At 38.6% G+C, this 16212-nt stretch overlaps 1 protein-coding gene across 1 annotated transcript in view; it reads left to right on the top strand.

Moving 5' to 3' along the window:
- Positions 1–1108: 1108 nt before the first annotated feature.
- LOC115363079 (E3 ubiquitin-protein ligase rnf213-alpha-like) overlaps positions 1109–16212 on the top strand; it is a 37826-nt gene continuing 22722 nt past the window's right edge. The window contains exons 1-24 of the mRNA XM_030057153.1: positions 1109–1253; positions 3288–3406; positions 4274–4434; positions 4942–5661; positions 5952–6133; positions 6231–6401; positions 7404–7606; positions 7751–8040; positions 8142–8401; positions 8576–8788; positions 8953–9145; positions 9230–9285; positions 10408–10582; positions 10674–10844; positions 10994–11092; positions 11180–11302; positions 11676–11859; positions 12720–12893; positions 13022–13174; positions 13270–13886; positions 14247–14406; positions 15012–15229; positions 15323–15460; positions 15537–15701. Of these exons, the coding sequence (XP_029913013.1) occupies positions 3307–3406; positions 4274–4434; positions 4942–5661; positions 5952–6133; positions 6231–6401; positions 7404–7606; positions 7751–8040; positions 8142–8401; positions 8576–8788; positions 8953–9145; positions 9230–9285; positions 10408–10582; positions 10674–10844; positions 10994–11092; positions 11180–11302; positions 11676–11859; positions 12720–12893; positions 13022–13174; positions 13270–13886; positions 14247–14406; positions 15012–15229; positions 15323–15460; positions 15537–15701 (4926 nt within the window). The 5' untranslated portion in view covers positions 1109–1253; positions 3288–3306. The remainder of the gene's footprint in view (positions 1254–3287; positions 3407–4273; positions 4435–4941; positions 5662–5951; positions 6134–6230; positions 6402–7403; positions 7607–7750; positions 8041–8141; positions 8402–8575; positions 8789–8952; positions 9146–9229; positions 9286–10407; positions 10583–10673; positions 10845–10993; positions 11093–11179; positions 11303–11675; positions 11860–12719; positions 12894–13021; positions 13175–13269; positions 13887–14246; positions 14407–15011; positions 15230–15322; positions 15461–15536; positions 15702–16212) is intronic.

Genomic DNA, 16212 nt, shown 5'->3' with positions numbered 1-16212 from the left:
GGAGAAGAGAGAAAGTGGTGCACCACAGGCAAATCATGTGATAGAGAGCATCTGCCATACTACACATAACAAAACTGTCAGTGACAGAGTTCTTGCAGGATCTCTGTCAGAAAAAATGCCCCCGATATTAGGAAATGATGCACATTCATCTTGGGCTGGGCCTGCCCCTTACAGAGGTTGGACTTAAACGCAACCGAGTATAATTGGCCAGTTACCCGGACATGGACAGGTCAACCACTGTCCATGCCTTGTTTCTAGAAACGTGTGATGCTATGTGTGTGAATGTTGACTGGGCGTGTATCTAATGCAACAGACCTAACTAACAAGATAGAGAAAGTACATCTGGCTCCTGCTTTATCTGTCCTCTGCTAGAGGTCAAGCTGTCCTGAACTATGTCGAACTGTAAGGCCAATTGTAACACTATGTAGGCTATACAAGCTAGAAATGCCGGTTAATTTAACTTGACTTTACTTGATATGCCATTCTCAAGGGAATACTGTAGTACACAGTAGTATCTTCTCAGGTTGACTCCCTCCATCGTGCCCTTCGTCATATCAACACCTGACCTAACACCTGCCTAACTTCCTATAGCTGCCCCACAGTCACTGTAATTTAATGTAAGTTCTAAAAGTTGAATTTGTTTTCTGTTTTGAAGAAAAAAATCACTCCTGTGCTAAGGTTATAGTATGAAATAAATACATAGAAAATAAATTTTAAAAAATTTAAAAAAGGGGGAATATATCTACTTATACACTACATTTTGCTTGTATGTGCTTGTAGCACTCCTATCTAGACTGAGAAGGTTCATCATGTTAAGTTTGCCCAGGGTTTTAACGACCATAGGGTTTGCAGTTTATGAAACAATCCAATGGAATTTCTCATGAGTCATAGGGAGAGAACCATATCTCTTTTTAACTACCATTTCTTACAAAACGAAACTTTTGGATGGCAGGCGGAAATGACGGGAGTGGCCTGTCTGCAGGCTGCACGAAACACAACACAGCACCCCTCTCTCGCTCGGCCCGTACACACTGGATCACACCCCTCACCTCAGCGGCGTGGGCGTGTCTTGCCCTGATGTAAGTGGATGTGTCGTGTACCGGCGCAGGCGTTTCTTGTACTGATGCGAGCGTGTTGCTGACAGTTTCAGTGTAATCTCCCGGCATTTTTCTTTTGCAGGAAAGCTGCAAGACAGAGATGGCACTGTGAGCTTCACATGTAGCACCAGTCTGAAGCGCTGCGACGCAACTCAGGTACGACTGTTTACTTTCTTTTGTAAAGCTTTAAGTGCTGTCAGGATCACACACATCCAGGTGGAGGAGCTCCGCTTGACAGACATCACTTATAAGTGGGCCCGGCTCTCCAGTCAAGTCGGGAACTGTGACGCCTTTACCTTTTCAATGTACTGACATTTTTTGGATGTTACACTGCCTGACTGGGCCTTTGGTAGAAACATACACACACCGCACAGAGTTAGTAGGAGCAGCGGTTCCTTTGTGACATCATGTAATTGTTTTGCTTTGTCGTGGAAAGTATGGGTCACTCGGGCAGGTGGACCTGGCTAGCTGCAACTAACGTCTATTAACGGCTATTAGAGGTTTTAAGCTAGGTAAATCATAGCCCAAAGCGCTCGAGCAATGGGGAGAAAAGATTTTTTTTTTTTTTTTTTTTTTTTTTTTGGCGTGACATGGGTTTATAACTGTAGTAACCGCGCCGTGATAGTGGAGTAATATTAAAATTTCTCTGTGTGTGCGTGTTTACTCAGCAGTCGTATCTCTGTGTTAGATTTGGCGTACATTCGTTGCTGGAATCGAAACAGGAAGAGACTTTGAGCCCGTGTTTTTGCGGGCTACCCACGTGAACGTTGAAGTCGAAGATCGCCTATTTTATGGAAGAGGAATCACTCAGTGGTAAAAGAGCGAGCCACCTGCTTTTCAAATGCTAAAGTCTACCTCTTCCTTCCTGCCGCACTCTTTGAAACTGTATCTATCTATCTTTGTTTTGTATATGTTACACTTAATAAAATGCAGCACAAGATACTAACAAGGTTATACTCAGTTTGACTTATGGCACTACAAGGACATTTTTATTTATGTTGCAGCCTGCTAGTAGTTTACCTCATTTCTAAGATTATTTCTACCTTACATCAAAATCATACTTGAAAAATTGTCATAATTCCCCTGGAGAGACATGGCTGACAAGAGCTGTCAAGATCAGTGTAGCGACTATGGAGGGCAGCAGATCTCAAACCATCCTCCCTCACTCCTCTGCCCTCTCTCCACAAATTGTAATATTAACCAGAACCCCAGCTGACCAAACTCCGATCTAAAAGTAGCATTCTTGAGAGAGACAGTGCGGCCTTCAGTCAATTCCATGTGTTTGTTTAATTACTAGTTGTGTTTGAAATTAGTTTTTAGTGTGTATTATGACAATTATAGCTTCTTAATTTCAGCTCAGGCTGAAATTAAGATCTTTGTGTCATGAGTGATATCTTGTCTTAGTGTACATCATGATTGTTTTAAAGGAAAATCTCTAAACTGTGTCCAATATCTGTACCTGTACCAGATTTTTTTTTTTTATTAGCCTACAATAAAAGAGGTGGCCCCAAAATTTGGCACTTTATTGAAAGGACCAGCTTCCTAGAATGCCCATTTCCAGAAGATTCTTCATCTAGTCCAGCAGGGGCACTTAATCTAGATAGAGGACCTTGATTTTGAATGCATGATAAACATACTTTGCATTAAAGAAGTTGTTTATCTCTTGTGTGTATTAGTTTTAGTATCACTGAAAGGCCCTAGGAATCAAAAGGTGGAAAATTGTGATAACACAAATTCCCAAATATATATTTGCGACATCAGACTCAGTTCTGCTAGTCTGCCACTACCAAGATGATGTTTGTGGTAATGGAAACTGGTGCTTAGTGAGACATCTTGCATCTTTGTGTTCTCTTTGTCTTAACCCCTTCACTTGTTATTGGATGTTGAGAGGGCATGTCAAGGCATAGACTGGAAGGAGATCAATATTATACTGGCACAGAGGAGGTGAGCAGCTTGTTGTCTCCCAATTTTTAGCGATTTTGTCACTTTATGATGTTTCTGCAGGTCAATTTGTCAGGCAAGACTATTCAAAATACAAATTACAACAACAGAAATTTTGTTCTGTAAGGCATGCAAAGCCAGATACAGTGCTTTGAGTTGGACGGCTATGGCAGAATTGAAAGTGAAAGGAATCTTCCAGGCTAGGATGTTTAAGGTACCCTCCAGTGATCGTATTTTCCTCCACTACAGAGACTCCTGAGGCCTGAAGATGAAGTGCCCAGTATGCAACCAACCTGTGGAAAACACAGCCAACTCATGCAGTCACTGTGGACACAAACTGGTCATTCAGCCTGCAAACAAAACACCTGGTCAGTGGTTTTTACACTTACAGCCTAAAGGAAGTTCTCTTTTCAGATGTGATCTTTTATCTCATTTATTCATTTGTAGATGTGTCTATTCAAAGGCTAAAAGAGAGTTTAAGCTTCTAATATTTGTTGAAATACCTTTTACATCAGCATAACCATATGTGCTCAGAGACTGTCATTGATTAAACACAATCTAATTCATTTTGGTTTGTAATATTACACATAACTAATGAAGATGAGATGTGATGTAAATTTCCCCCTCTTTTCAAAATGTTCGTATTGTTTTCTACATAGTAATGAGTAGTTGAACTTACTTATCTAATACCACATTTTGAATAGTTTATTCCTCAAGATGGTGCTGTCCCTGCATTATTAGGCCTCCTTTGGTGGGGATCCTAAGAATGGTTGGGATTACGCAAACAGCCTATTCATACACTGATTGAGATTATTTTAAGATCCAGTTAAGAATCACAGCTTGGTTTTTAACAATGTACAATTATAGTTTGTAAAAAATGAATTGATTGATAATTACACCAGAAAAGATTTAAAATATATATATATATATATATATATATATATTGAGATGCTTGTTTTCTTAATTACAGAAGCTGTATTAGATGTATTTATTTTTTCAAGCCTCTTATTGAGTTGGTAATAATTAGGTGAATTCCATTTTCACCTGAGGTTTTAATACAGAATGCCTTTCCATTCAAATCTTTCAGTGGCTGTGAGGTATTGTCTGGATTTGGCTGGAATGCAAATCAGACTAAGGCAGTTTGCACTACCGCACTGATAAGGGTTTCACTGACAGTGGTTTATAGGTGATTGCTTTGGTTTTTGGGGGCTGATTTGTATACCAAATGTTTCCAGAAACAGGAAGTCAGCCTATTTCCAACTCCTTGGTACCAGCCTCGGAATTTACGACAGAAAAGTCAGAGTCACAGAGTCACCCTATGTCTGTGGACAGCCATGAATCCAATATATCCACTAAACGGCCTGGTGAAGACACCAACAACAATCCAAAGAAAAAGGTGTGTTGTAGTCGCAAATCTCACTTAACTGACCCCCCTTTTTTTATTTTTATTTTTTTAAATTGTATTTTAGCATGCACAGCTCCATGAGTTCATGAATTGGTGCTGGGATCTGTAGTCAGATCTAGGTTTTTGTCTCACTGTCATATTCCATTTGGAATATATTTTGATAACCTCTTCTAAAAATCATTGCATTTGTGTATGTATGTACTTATTTTTAATTCCCTTCAGCCAGCAACTGCTAGCTTCAGCTTGCAAAAATATTCGTAACTGTAAAAATCCAGAAAAAAAGAAAATATTCTAACCTTAGTTTATCGGTTCTGCAGATTTTACATCTTGACAGTATTGAAGTGTGTTTTTCATTAATTGAAAGTCTGGATGTATGTATTGAAATGTTAATGTTATGCTAAGTCACATCATTTGAAATAGGTGTTAGAATAGTTTTTAGAGTATAAAATTTTATTCATTCGGTTGAAACTGATGTTATATTACTTCTGGTCTTTATAGAAAAGAAAGAAGAAGAAGGGCAAAAAGAAGAAAGATGGTCGTTTGCCGTCAAACCAAGAACAGATTAACTCTGACCTGTCTGTCTTGTCACTGGGAGACAACCAGGAGAGGAAGACACAGGAAGGAGGAGACTCTTCCGACAGTGAAAATTCAGATAATGCAATGGATGTAACACCAGACTGTTCGCTGCAAGATGAATGTTCCTCACTGGAGAGCCAGCCTCGTTCCTTAATTGCTGACAATGCAACTGGACCATCTGAGAGCGCACCTGTCACTCAGAGTGAAACTGCTTCCACAACAGAGCAAAGCACAGAGAGTCAGACTGCTGTAGCCCCAGATAGCCAGGCCACAGGGGACAACAATAACCTAAAATCAGCACCAACTCAGACATCCACTCCAGCTACCACCAACACTCCTACATCCCACTCCAAGTCAGAGGACAGTAACAATACAGCTCCTCAGGCAGGTGCAGGTAAAGGGGCAAAGGTGGTCAACCAAAAAGACCAAAAGACTGAAGGAAAAAGCCCCAAGACCAAGAGTGACCCACCGACAAAACAGACCAAACAAACTAAACTGGACCAGAATGCCAACGTGGGTCCAAATGCAAATCAGACCGAACAACCCAAGCAGAAAGGGAAAACTGGTCAGCAGAGCCAGAAACCGAAGCAAACAGCCGCTGTCGAACAAAGAATGGTTTTTGGTCCCCAGAGTTTATCAAAGGTAATTATGAAAATGATATATATATATGTGTGTGTGTGTGTGTGTGTGTGTGTGTATATATCTATCTATCTATCTATCTATCTATCTATCTATCTATCTATATCTATAGATAGATAGATAGGTAGATCGATGTATGTGTGTGTGTTTGTGTGTGTGTGTGTGTGTGTGTGTGTGTGTGTGGAGAGAGATTTTTTTTTTATTGTCACTAGTAGGTAAAGCAGTAGGATTAATTTCTTTTGCGTGAATGAGTTAGAGGTGTACATTTAACCTTATTGAATATTACTTTACAGGCTGAAAGCACAGGCTCCAGTGTCGACCCACCAGTGAAGACAGAGCACATGGAGGTTCAGCAGTCCGCACAAGCAGCAGGACAGACCTCTTCTGTACCCCAAACCAAGGATGCTACGAAAGAGAACAAAAATAGCAATATGGAGTCAGAACCCAAGATGCAGACTGATCCTCCACCAAAAAAGTAATCAGTTTTTCTGGCTGTGTCATGCATTTGCACTGAAACATCATCTTCACCAGTTTCAATCGTGTAAACATTTTTTTTTTTTACTGCATTTTAGGCCAGTCAACAGGAACAAGACCATTGCTGCAAGTGAGAGACTCACAATTTACTTCCATGCGGTTCTATCAAAGGACTTCAAATTTGACCCAAAGGAAGATGTCATACTCATAAGGGCTGGAGATCACATTGGGAAATGGGATGAAACAGCAGTGGAGCTGTCCGTGACGAGGTGAATTATTCCTTAATAAATTTTGACTTGAACACACCTTTATTAACTCTAGATTAATCAGGCTATCTGGCTTTTTGAGATAATCGTTTGATGCCTGTGATCACAAGACCAATGCTATTATTAAGTGCACTAAAAATGTATTTATTTTTGATTCATACTTTTTTTTATAGTTTAGTTTTTTGAGTACCTGTGGACATTTATTTAGTTGATTTTTTTTTTTTTTTTTATTTAAACTAAGTGCTCTGCAGTGAGTGTAGATCTGCTTAAGCAAACAAGACTAATGTTATTGTCTGCATTGTCTAAGTGTTCATTCAAGTTCAGCAATTTTGTGTCTCATTATTATTAAATTGTTGTATTTTATCAGATGCAAAGCAACAACAACATGATATTGGCATCATACAGTATATCAGCTATCAGCCACCCTGCTTTCTTATATATTGGCGTTGGCCATTGAAAAACGCATTTCGGTCGACCACTTTAAACAACCCATTGCTTATTGTGTTTTAAAGTGTAGCCCAACCAAGTTCTATGTAGTACAAATGTGATAAGCATGGTAGTCTTTCCACAGAAAGTATCATCTTCAAATGTTATGGAGTTTTCTCCATATTTAGGGCACATATTTTTTTGACCTAAAGTTTAGCACCCCTTACTTTTTTGTGCAAAATATCCAATTTGGATGCAGTGAATAGGGGCGGTCATACATGTTAATGAAATGTTATGTCAACGTTGTACATTATAATTAGTGCCTGGGTTTATGCTTTAAACAGTATGGAATCATGAGTGGTCATATTAGACAAATAAAAACAAATGACAGATGGCAGAATACTGCAGTGAAGGCTTAGTCACAAAAAACATTCACAAGCCTTCCCTAAATCTTTACTGTGTAATATATTTACTGCTTCTGATCTGTGAAGGTTAATGTGCCTTTAGTTTAATAATTGGAAAACAATCACAAATATCTATCTATCTGTCTATCTGTCTGCCTGTCTGTCTGTGTCACAGAGATCTTGAAGAGCATGGGTTTCTGGTTGAGGGCAGCCTGACTACAACAAAAGCTGTCGCTGAAGCTGTGTCAATACCATACAAGTATGTTGTCTACAAGAGAAAAAAGCAGAAATATGAGTTTGAATACATCTACAAACTGGACTCTGAGCAGCATACTAATAGGTGTTTGTTTGTGAAGCCTGGCCTCCTCACTCAGGAAGGTAAGTACAAGCTCCATTTTGGTCAGTCAGTATGTCACGAAATTTGTAAAAACAAACAAACTAAAAAAACAACAACAAGAAAACATGTTTGACCTATATGCATTTTAATGTGTTATAACCTAGTTTTTTTTCTATATATTTCAGGGGACTGGCATCAATATGATGACATCATCTGTGCAGAGCCATCAAAGGGTATGCTCAAACGCATAAAAGAGACCCTTTGGCCTGAGCAGAGGAAGAATGTGGTCCAAGGCAGAGATATTGCAGGGAAAATCATGCTGGACACCATATTTGATCTTCTCAGGAGCTGGTCTGATACCAATCTGAAGAGTTTTCTGGTCCAGTTGAATCAGTTCTTTGACATTTACTCGCACCCCTCTGTGTATGAGGACATAATAAAGAAGTGGACCTCTTTAGGCTACGGAGAAGACAATGTAAATAAGCAAGTTTAACAAAATTTCATTGTGTATGGTCTTGAAACACTTGGGTATTAAAATATTTATGTTTTTTTTGTTTGTTGTTGTTGTTATTTTAGGTGAGGATGATCTTAAAGGAGTTCATGCTGGAAAACGTGATCCCTCAGTTGCTGAAGGAAGGAGACAGGAAGAGCCACTATGTTCAGGATCCCATGAGGGCAGCTGTAATCATGCTTTATGTGTGGAAACAGTATGGTATCAAACTGGATCATCAGGAGCTCAATCGACTCTGCAATGCATTCTGCCTGCCAAAGCTGAGCAAGGATGATTTCCTTCAGTACTGGACAGATTTTTCAAATACTGTGTCTAGTCTAAAAAAGTAGGTTCTTAACATTTTGTGTCCTCTAAGTAAAATCCTCCAGCAGTCATTTTTAGTAATCTTTTCAATTATGGTGACCTGCTGGCTAATGACTGCTGGCCTATGAAAGCACTTTTGTTTTCTTTTTGCTGGTGTTTTTTCTTATCAGAAACTAACAGATTTCTATTTTTCTAGTCTGCCAGACATGTTGGAATCCCTGATAAACAATGTGAAAGTGGGAGGGATGCCACGATGGATTTTGGTGATTCCACTTCTTCACCTCCTCAAAGGCACCACGAAGCCATTCCAGGCACCTTCCTCAGGCAGCTCCAAGTACAACTTATCTTGGGCAGGTTTGCAAGGTCTTAAAGTTGGTAACTCGGCATCCTTGAACAGTCAAGATAGGAGGTAAGAGTTTTGATAAATTAGTTTGCTGTTTAAAAAAAAAATTGTGAAAACTACCCATACAAAATTATAGTTGACAAATGTGACACAATACATTGTTTTGCAAATGGCTCTTCATTTTTTTTCTGTATACTTGGTTACTTATTATCTATCTAATGTATTTTCAGGGCACTTTTGAATTTGATGAAAAATCACAATCATTTGGTGGAAGTGGACCCACTTACAGTCCGATCCTGGATGTGCTTGATGACACTTGATGAACTGGTTGCATGTAGCACCATCATTAACACTGAGCTTTTGGACATGCTTCATGTCTTCAATATTAAGGCTCCACTGGATGTTACCTACAGCAACTTTGAGGTAAAGTGGATAAACTAGTTGAATAAGAAATTGACAGTATGACAGTAAATAATTATTTAATGTTCTTTGCTCTCTCTTTTACAGATCATATCTCAGACTCTCTCATATATTCAAGGGTGTCTCATTGAACAAAAATACAGGTGATTTACTTCCATGATCCTTAAATATTTTTTTGTCAGTAAATGTTGTGGCATTTGACATTCAGCCAATTCAATTTGTGTTTGTAGTTTCAATTGTCTTTGCATATCTTAAGTGCTAAATGTATTCATGCCCATTTACATCTAGTGGTTCAGTGGGTTTTGAGCATTTGGATAGGGTTTATTGTAGGGCTGGGCAATGTGGCCAAAAATTGTATCACACTAAAATATATCACATCAGTGAATATCAATAATTATTTTGATACAGATCAAATAACTATTATGTCAAATTGAAAGGCTTCCTTTGGATTCTGAGTGAAATTCTAAGAAACCAGAAGGCTCATTATGTTAATGTGCTTTAGCTCACCAAAACAACAAACAGCTAGCAGCATGTGTCTGATTTGTGTCTCATCACTTGTAACTGGCAGTGCAGCTGGACGTCTCTCTGTTCTTGCCTCATGGTGAACATTTTCTTATATTTATATTGAGGAAAATTACATTGTGATTTTACTGGTTATCTGTGGTTTCTGTATCTTTCATCTTTTATTTCTCACTTTTTCATCTTATTATGACTGAAGCACATTTACTTAGTTACTTAGTAAGGGACAGGAGGCATAATTACACATTTAACGGAAAGGTAAAGTTCAACAGTAACAATAAAGGACCGTGTGTCTACCCAGGCTGAGTAGGACGAACTAGTAATCACAGGCAAATCATATGTAAATAAGGCACACTGTTCTATGTCTTTTTTTTTTTTTTTTAACAAGAAATAAAACTTATTCAGATCTTCCAAGCTGAATAGATCTTAAGAGTGATATTTGTAGTTTATAGATTTAATTCAAAGTTTTAATTATGTTACTGTCTGTGTCTGGCAAAAAGAAATTATAAATAAACTATGAACCCAGTCTTAGTTTATCAGCAATACAATGCTATTGCTAATGCACTCAAGACACATATAAAAGACTCCACCCTTGTGATACAGTCCTTTGCTGTTTCTCTGCATTCATGTGCGACTGTTCTTTAGCCATGTGCAGATTGTGACATAAAATGCTCTCTTTAAAGAGCAATAGCATCTACCCAGTGGATGCTCTAATCACTCACTCCTGTTTCTTTTGTTCACGACAGTGGTTTCAGCATAGTTTACAGGAGAGAGTGCCTGGCAACAGCAGTGACACTGTTAGAGAAGATCTGCAAAGGAGCCAAATATGGAGTGATTACCCAGAGCTTTACAGAAATTCCTGTGGCTTGCATGAATCTTGTTGCATCGGTGTCCGACTTTGTTCACTGTAATGAGACTGAGGTATGCGAAGTGAAATATTTTAATTTATTTTTTTTTTATATTTCCCAATAGTTAAGTTTATCTTTCTCAAATGACAATAATACTCATTAAGGTGCCCCAAAAAGTGGAACAAGACCAACTCTATGCGAAAGACTTGGAGATGATGAGCAAGGCAATGGACGTTATGAGAGAGTGGATCAGTCAGACCTTCAAAGACAGATTGCTTAATAGGGGTATGACTTCCATGTACCTCAGGGTCAGTGTCACATCTGAAGAAATCGAAGTGAGTGGTATCAATATACTGTATACAGAGTTAAATAAAAGACTTCCTTTATATTCATAAGTACAGTCTTTTATTTATTTTTACAAATTACTGGTGAAGAACATTTGAACATATTGCTCATGGTTCTTTTTCTTGGTTGTGTTTTGTAGATGTGGAACAATATAATCTCACTTCGTTTCAAAAATGAAGATTGGACAAAGCAATGGAGACAGAGATTTACAATGGATTTTGAAGGCAAGCTTAAAAAGGTAAATAATACCTCCGTCACTAATTTTAGTACATTTTTCCACCCGGTAAATACATTTTTTTTTAAATTTGTGTCTATGTCTGTTTAGGAATCGGTGTTGGATCAGATTGAATTCTACTGCTCAAAGATTGAAGAACTCAGTAATTCCCATCCAAATGTTGCTTCTAGTATTGAGAAATGTGCTCTTGAGGCTGTTACACACTTGTGCCAGGTAAGGGGACGTCTTGACATAGTTTAGGATTGTCCAGTCCACATTTGTGAACAGTTAACACCTCTCTCTGACTGAAACAGGAGAATTATAAATTTAACCTCTTTTTGGATACATTTCGAATATATTTTTGATCTCATGTATCAGATTGTACAGTTTAAGATTTATACGTCTTTGGGAGAGATTTTTTCTTACCCAAGTATTGATTGAACTGTCTTAGACCATTACAACAATTATTTCTTGAACTGAGTAATGGTACACTTTTTAATGGGTGAACAAATATAAGGTAATGTGTGAGTCAGTCATTTACAGCTTTGCTTCATGTATTTGAAATAGAAAGAATGATGCTCATTCATTGACTTCTTTTCATGTACAGACCAAGTCTGAGGGCAAATTGTTTGAGAGGCTTAAGATAAGCTGGAAATTTGGGACGCTCATCTCAGCCATTATCCAGAAATCATGGCCAAAGGACAGTCAAGGAAATTATCAAGAAGAGGAAGCGGTGGTCCTCCAGCATCTGCTCTCCTGGACTGCTGCCAAAGACATTTTTCAACTACATGGTATCTCCTCACAACAACACAGTGAAAAGTAGAACATATTCAGTCAAGCGCACACCTCTGCCAATAATATGCAATTGTCAAGATATGCTAATCCCACATGTTGGATATTCTCCAAACATTAATTGCACCGCGTGCCATATCCCCTTTGGCCAGCTGGAGTGAAAAGTAAATCGGTTCTTCATTGCCCCATGACTGACCTTTCCTCAGAGTTTCAGGGTGTTGCGTGAATCCATTCAAAAGTCATATGCATTTTTATGGGAAGCCACACCTATTACTGTACCCCATGACCAGCCTTCCACCAAGTTTCATACAAATCCAAACACAACTTTTTGAGATATCCCATTAAGGTGGTACAGAAAAGACCAACTATATGAAAAAAAGCCAAAAAACAGAACAATGATAGTTGGTTTTGCGTTGTCCTTTATTGACTGTATTGTTCAGTATTGTAGAGGTCCAACTTGATCTCCAATGCCATGTGACCCTGCTTTTTTTAAGAATGTGACACTTGTCTGTTGTTAGACCTGGAGAAGATCCTTATAGGATTGAAATGTTGCCTCCTGTAATAACCCAAACTAAGCCAGCGTGAGGGATTTTTCTCTATTGCCTTTGTGGTTTTCCTCTGCCACACCTGCTTAAAGACTCATTTTTTGATACAAGTGTGCAGAAATATTTTCTGACTTCTGCTCTGAGATATCCCATTAACAAACAAACAGACAGGGGTTATGCTTTCACCCCACTCTGTTGGGTTCATAACTTAATATTCATAAAAAAAAAAAAAAAAAATCAGGTGATCGTTGATTGTAATCATTGATGTGTTTTCACATAAAGCACTTTATAACATTCAGTGTCTGCCACTACAGGTACAGAAGATAAGTTGATTGAGAAGCTCTCATTAGAAGCCAGGGAAAGGATGGCTATAGCAATATCATCTTTCACCACCATCACCAACCAGCTGGTCGATGGAAACATTAGGATCAGCCTGCTCAACTTCATTTTGGAGAGGAGGAATGCTTTCTTAGAACTCCTAAAGATAGGTAAGAAAAAGGCTTTTGGTTTTGTTAAATATGTCTCCAGGGATCTATAGCTTCATTTCTTTATATTTGGTATATGAAGTGGTCTCATGGAAGTATTAAGAGGACAGTATGTTTTTTGACATTCACAGACTGTCTCTCTGAGAATGGCAAATACAAGGTTAATACCAAAATGAGAGAGCTGTTAGACCGGAGACAGGCTGAAGTGAAAGCTGTGTACCATGAGAAGGAGCTTGTGGATGTTTTCCTGACAATGAGCCACAAACTTGAGGAACATATAACAGGTATGTTGGTGGTGCCAGTAGCATCAGTCAGTTCAGTTTGATTAAGTATTCAGTTTTACCACATTTAACAATTACATGTTTAATTTTGATTATAGTTTATGTTGATGACATGGAAGCAAAGCAACAGATCAACATTGAGAACATGACCCTGAATGATTTCATGGAGGTTCATCCATTAGGCCAACCGCCATCCGACATGGCTGGTGTGGTTACGTTCTTTGATCTTGATGAAGACATCAGAAAAATGGCAGAAGTTCTGAACACCTTCAAAGACAGTTATATATTCAAAATGTGCTGGGAGAAACAAGCAAAAGACCTGGCCACCAGTGAACGAGATGATGAAGACCCTGACGAATCTGGAGTAGTTGATATCATGGCATCACCAGAAATGATACACAATGACATTTTTCAGCCTTGCTATGCTGATTATACAGAGATCTACAGTTGCCTGAAGAATGGGAACATTAGGCTTGGGGAGGTTGACAAACTCTTCAAAGCTTACAAGGGCAAGTACCAAGAGCTTACACAGGACTTGGAGATCATGTGCAGGGTTGATCATTCAAAAGAAAATTGGATCCCGATGCGAGTCCAGCAGATTGAGCAGTATCATGAACTTCATCTAGCTGTGGCAGCAGCTAAAATTATCATGATGGTCAAGAGGATACTTTGCCCTCAAGGTGACTTCAAGGTTCTGCAGACGCTGCTAGCAGCTGTAAGTGGTGATGTTCTCACTTATATTACATTACACCATTAATACAATTATACTTCATGTTTAGATGTTTAGACTTTTGAAATGTCAGGGTCAATAAAAGTGAGTCTCCATGATTTAATAATAATTTAATAATTTGGATATTCTACACTTAGATTATATATGAATGTTAGATTATGGATGAATAATGCATTGAAAGACAGTGCATTCACTTAACACTCTAGTATCCTATCAACACAAAATAGGTATCTGTTTTTCTTCATCTGTTAATTGTCAATTACACAGAACAATATAACTTTATTCCAAAATATCTGGAAACATTAACATTAGCTGAGAATAAACATGGATTTCTTCTCTCTTCAGACACATGCAGAGTTTCAGGAAGAACACCTCAATCGGATTGACAATGATTTGATGCAGGCCAAGATGGCTTTGGTGGATATCACTGAGTCTCGCAGACTGTGCCTACAGGAGCTGGGACTTAGAAAACACTTTGTCCAATGGGTAAAGGAAGCCCTTGAAGGTGAGATTTGTTAATTCAACTCAATTCAGTTCAGTGTCATTGAATTATACTATGTCAGAGCACATGTAAAACAAAAACTGGCTTGTGACCTCAGGAAAAACCATACAGAAACAGTACAAGATAAGGAGATAGAAAAACTAGGAAAAGAGAAGAAAAACATGGGCAGGCCCCATGGGAAGTGTAGAAGGGGCACAACATCATATCAAACAAACAACAAATCACAGTCGTATCCACTCACTAAAGTGACGTGAACTGCGAAAAGGAATGTAAGCAAATGTTCACATAGGAGCAAGGGAGAATAGTGATGCACACATCAGACAATATAATGTATATGTGAGGTCAGAGTGATCGGAGATGGTTAAAGATATATACTGGATGTAATGACAATACAAATTGGTGGTGCTGATAGGTTGTTAGTGCAGAGACACTGCAGTGAATCCATAGAAGGGGGGTGAAGGGTGTAGGTGGTGAATAACTTAATGTGTTTGTAATGTATGTTTTTGTGGAGTGTAAGAAAGTATTATTCTGTGCACTCAGCAGTAACAACTGTTGTAATGCTCATTCTGGCAAATTCATACGTGAAAGTGCTACATCTTTTATTTCAGATATCAATGAGCTGAAAGTGTTTGTTGACCTGGCCTCCATCTCTGCTGGAGAGAATGACCTTGATGTGGATCGTGTTGCGTGTTTCCATGATGCTGTGCTTGGCTACTCCTCGGTGCTTTATGAACTAAAACCGGACTCAGGTTTTCAGGCCTTCAGGGAGGTGCTGAAAAAGCTCTGGAGAGCTCTAGAGAATGACTGCAACCTACCAAACAAGCTGGTGAGAGCATGCCAACAGTACTATATACAACTAGCAATTCTTAAAGTCTTGATTACATTTCAACACCTTTGATTACGTTATCTTATATTGCAGCGCGACTCTGCACGCCATCTGGAATGGCTTAAGACTGTGAAGGACAGTCATGGGTCAGTGGAGCTGTCATCTCTCTCCTTAGCATCAACTATCAACAACAAGGGCATCTACCTGATCAGTGCAAAGAATGTAAAAAAGGTAAATAAGATTTTATTATGGTGCTCATATGTCTCTTCAGAATTAAGATTGAGTGTATTTCTACTTTTCAATGCAGCTGAGTCTTGACACAGCATTGAAGCTGCAGATTTTAGAGGAACATGATGATGGCCAGGAGGTGCGCTGCTACTCTCTTGAGGACCTGCGAGAACTACAGAACAAACTCATGCTCATGTCTGGGAAAGGAGATCAGGGGCAGAATGAGGTGGATCACTTTGCAGAGGTATATCTAAGTGTTATTTTTATTGTACTGCAGTTATGTCTTTTTTTTTATCTTGAATTATTTATTACCTTGTCAAAAGCATATACTTCCAAGTTACAGCAATCCATTTTCTTTAAGACATTCACCTTATTCACCTCAGCACCATGTTTGGTTAATTGACATGTTGAGTATTTTTATAGCAGAGTTTTAACATTGGAGTCTGTGGCACTTCACTGTCTAATCACCCACATGATGTTGCTTAACTAAACAAGGTGATGTAAATAAGGTGAATTAAGAGTGTGAATAATAAGCTCAACTCAATAAAAAGATTTTTGCACAGGTTCAAGAACATCCAAAACCTATATTGTAAACAGTCTGCATACCCTGTCTTATAATCAGATGGTATTATATGCACATATTTTTCAGGCAGAGCCCCTCTTCAGCATGCTACAAGTCAACCAACAACCAGCGTGCTGCATGCTGACAAGTAGCTCACTGAAAAGGGTTCTTCCTGAAATGTCCTTGCATATAA

Source organism: Myripristis murdjan, chromosome 8 (genome assembly GCF_902150065.1).
Source record: "Myripristis murdjan chromosome 8, fMyrMur1.1, whole genome shotgun sequence".
NCBI classification, from domain to species: domain Eukaryota; kingdom Metazoa; phylum Chordata; class Actinopteri; order Holocentriformes; family Holocentridae; genus Myripristis; species Myripristis murdjan.
The sequence above is the reverse complement of the archived record's forward strand: the minus strand, read 5'-3'. Positions and strand labels throughout refer to the sequence as shown.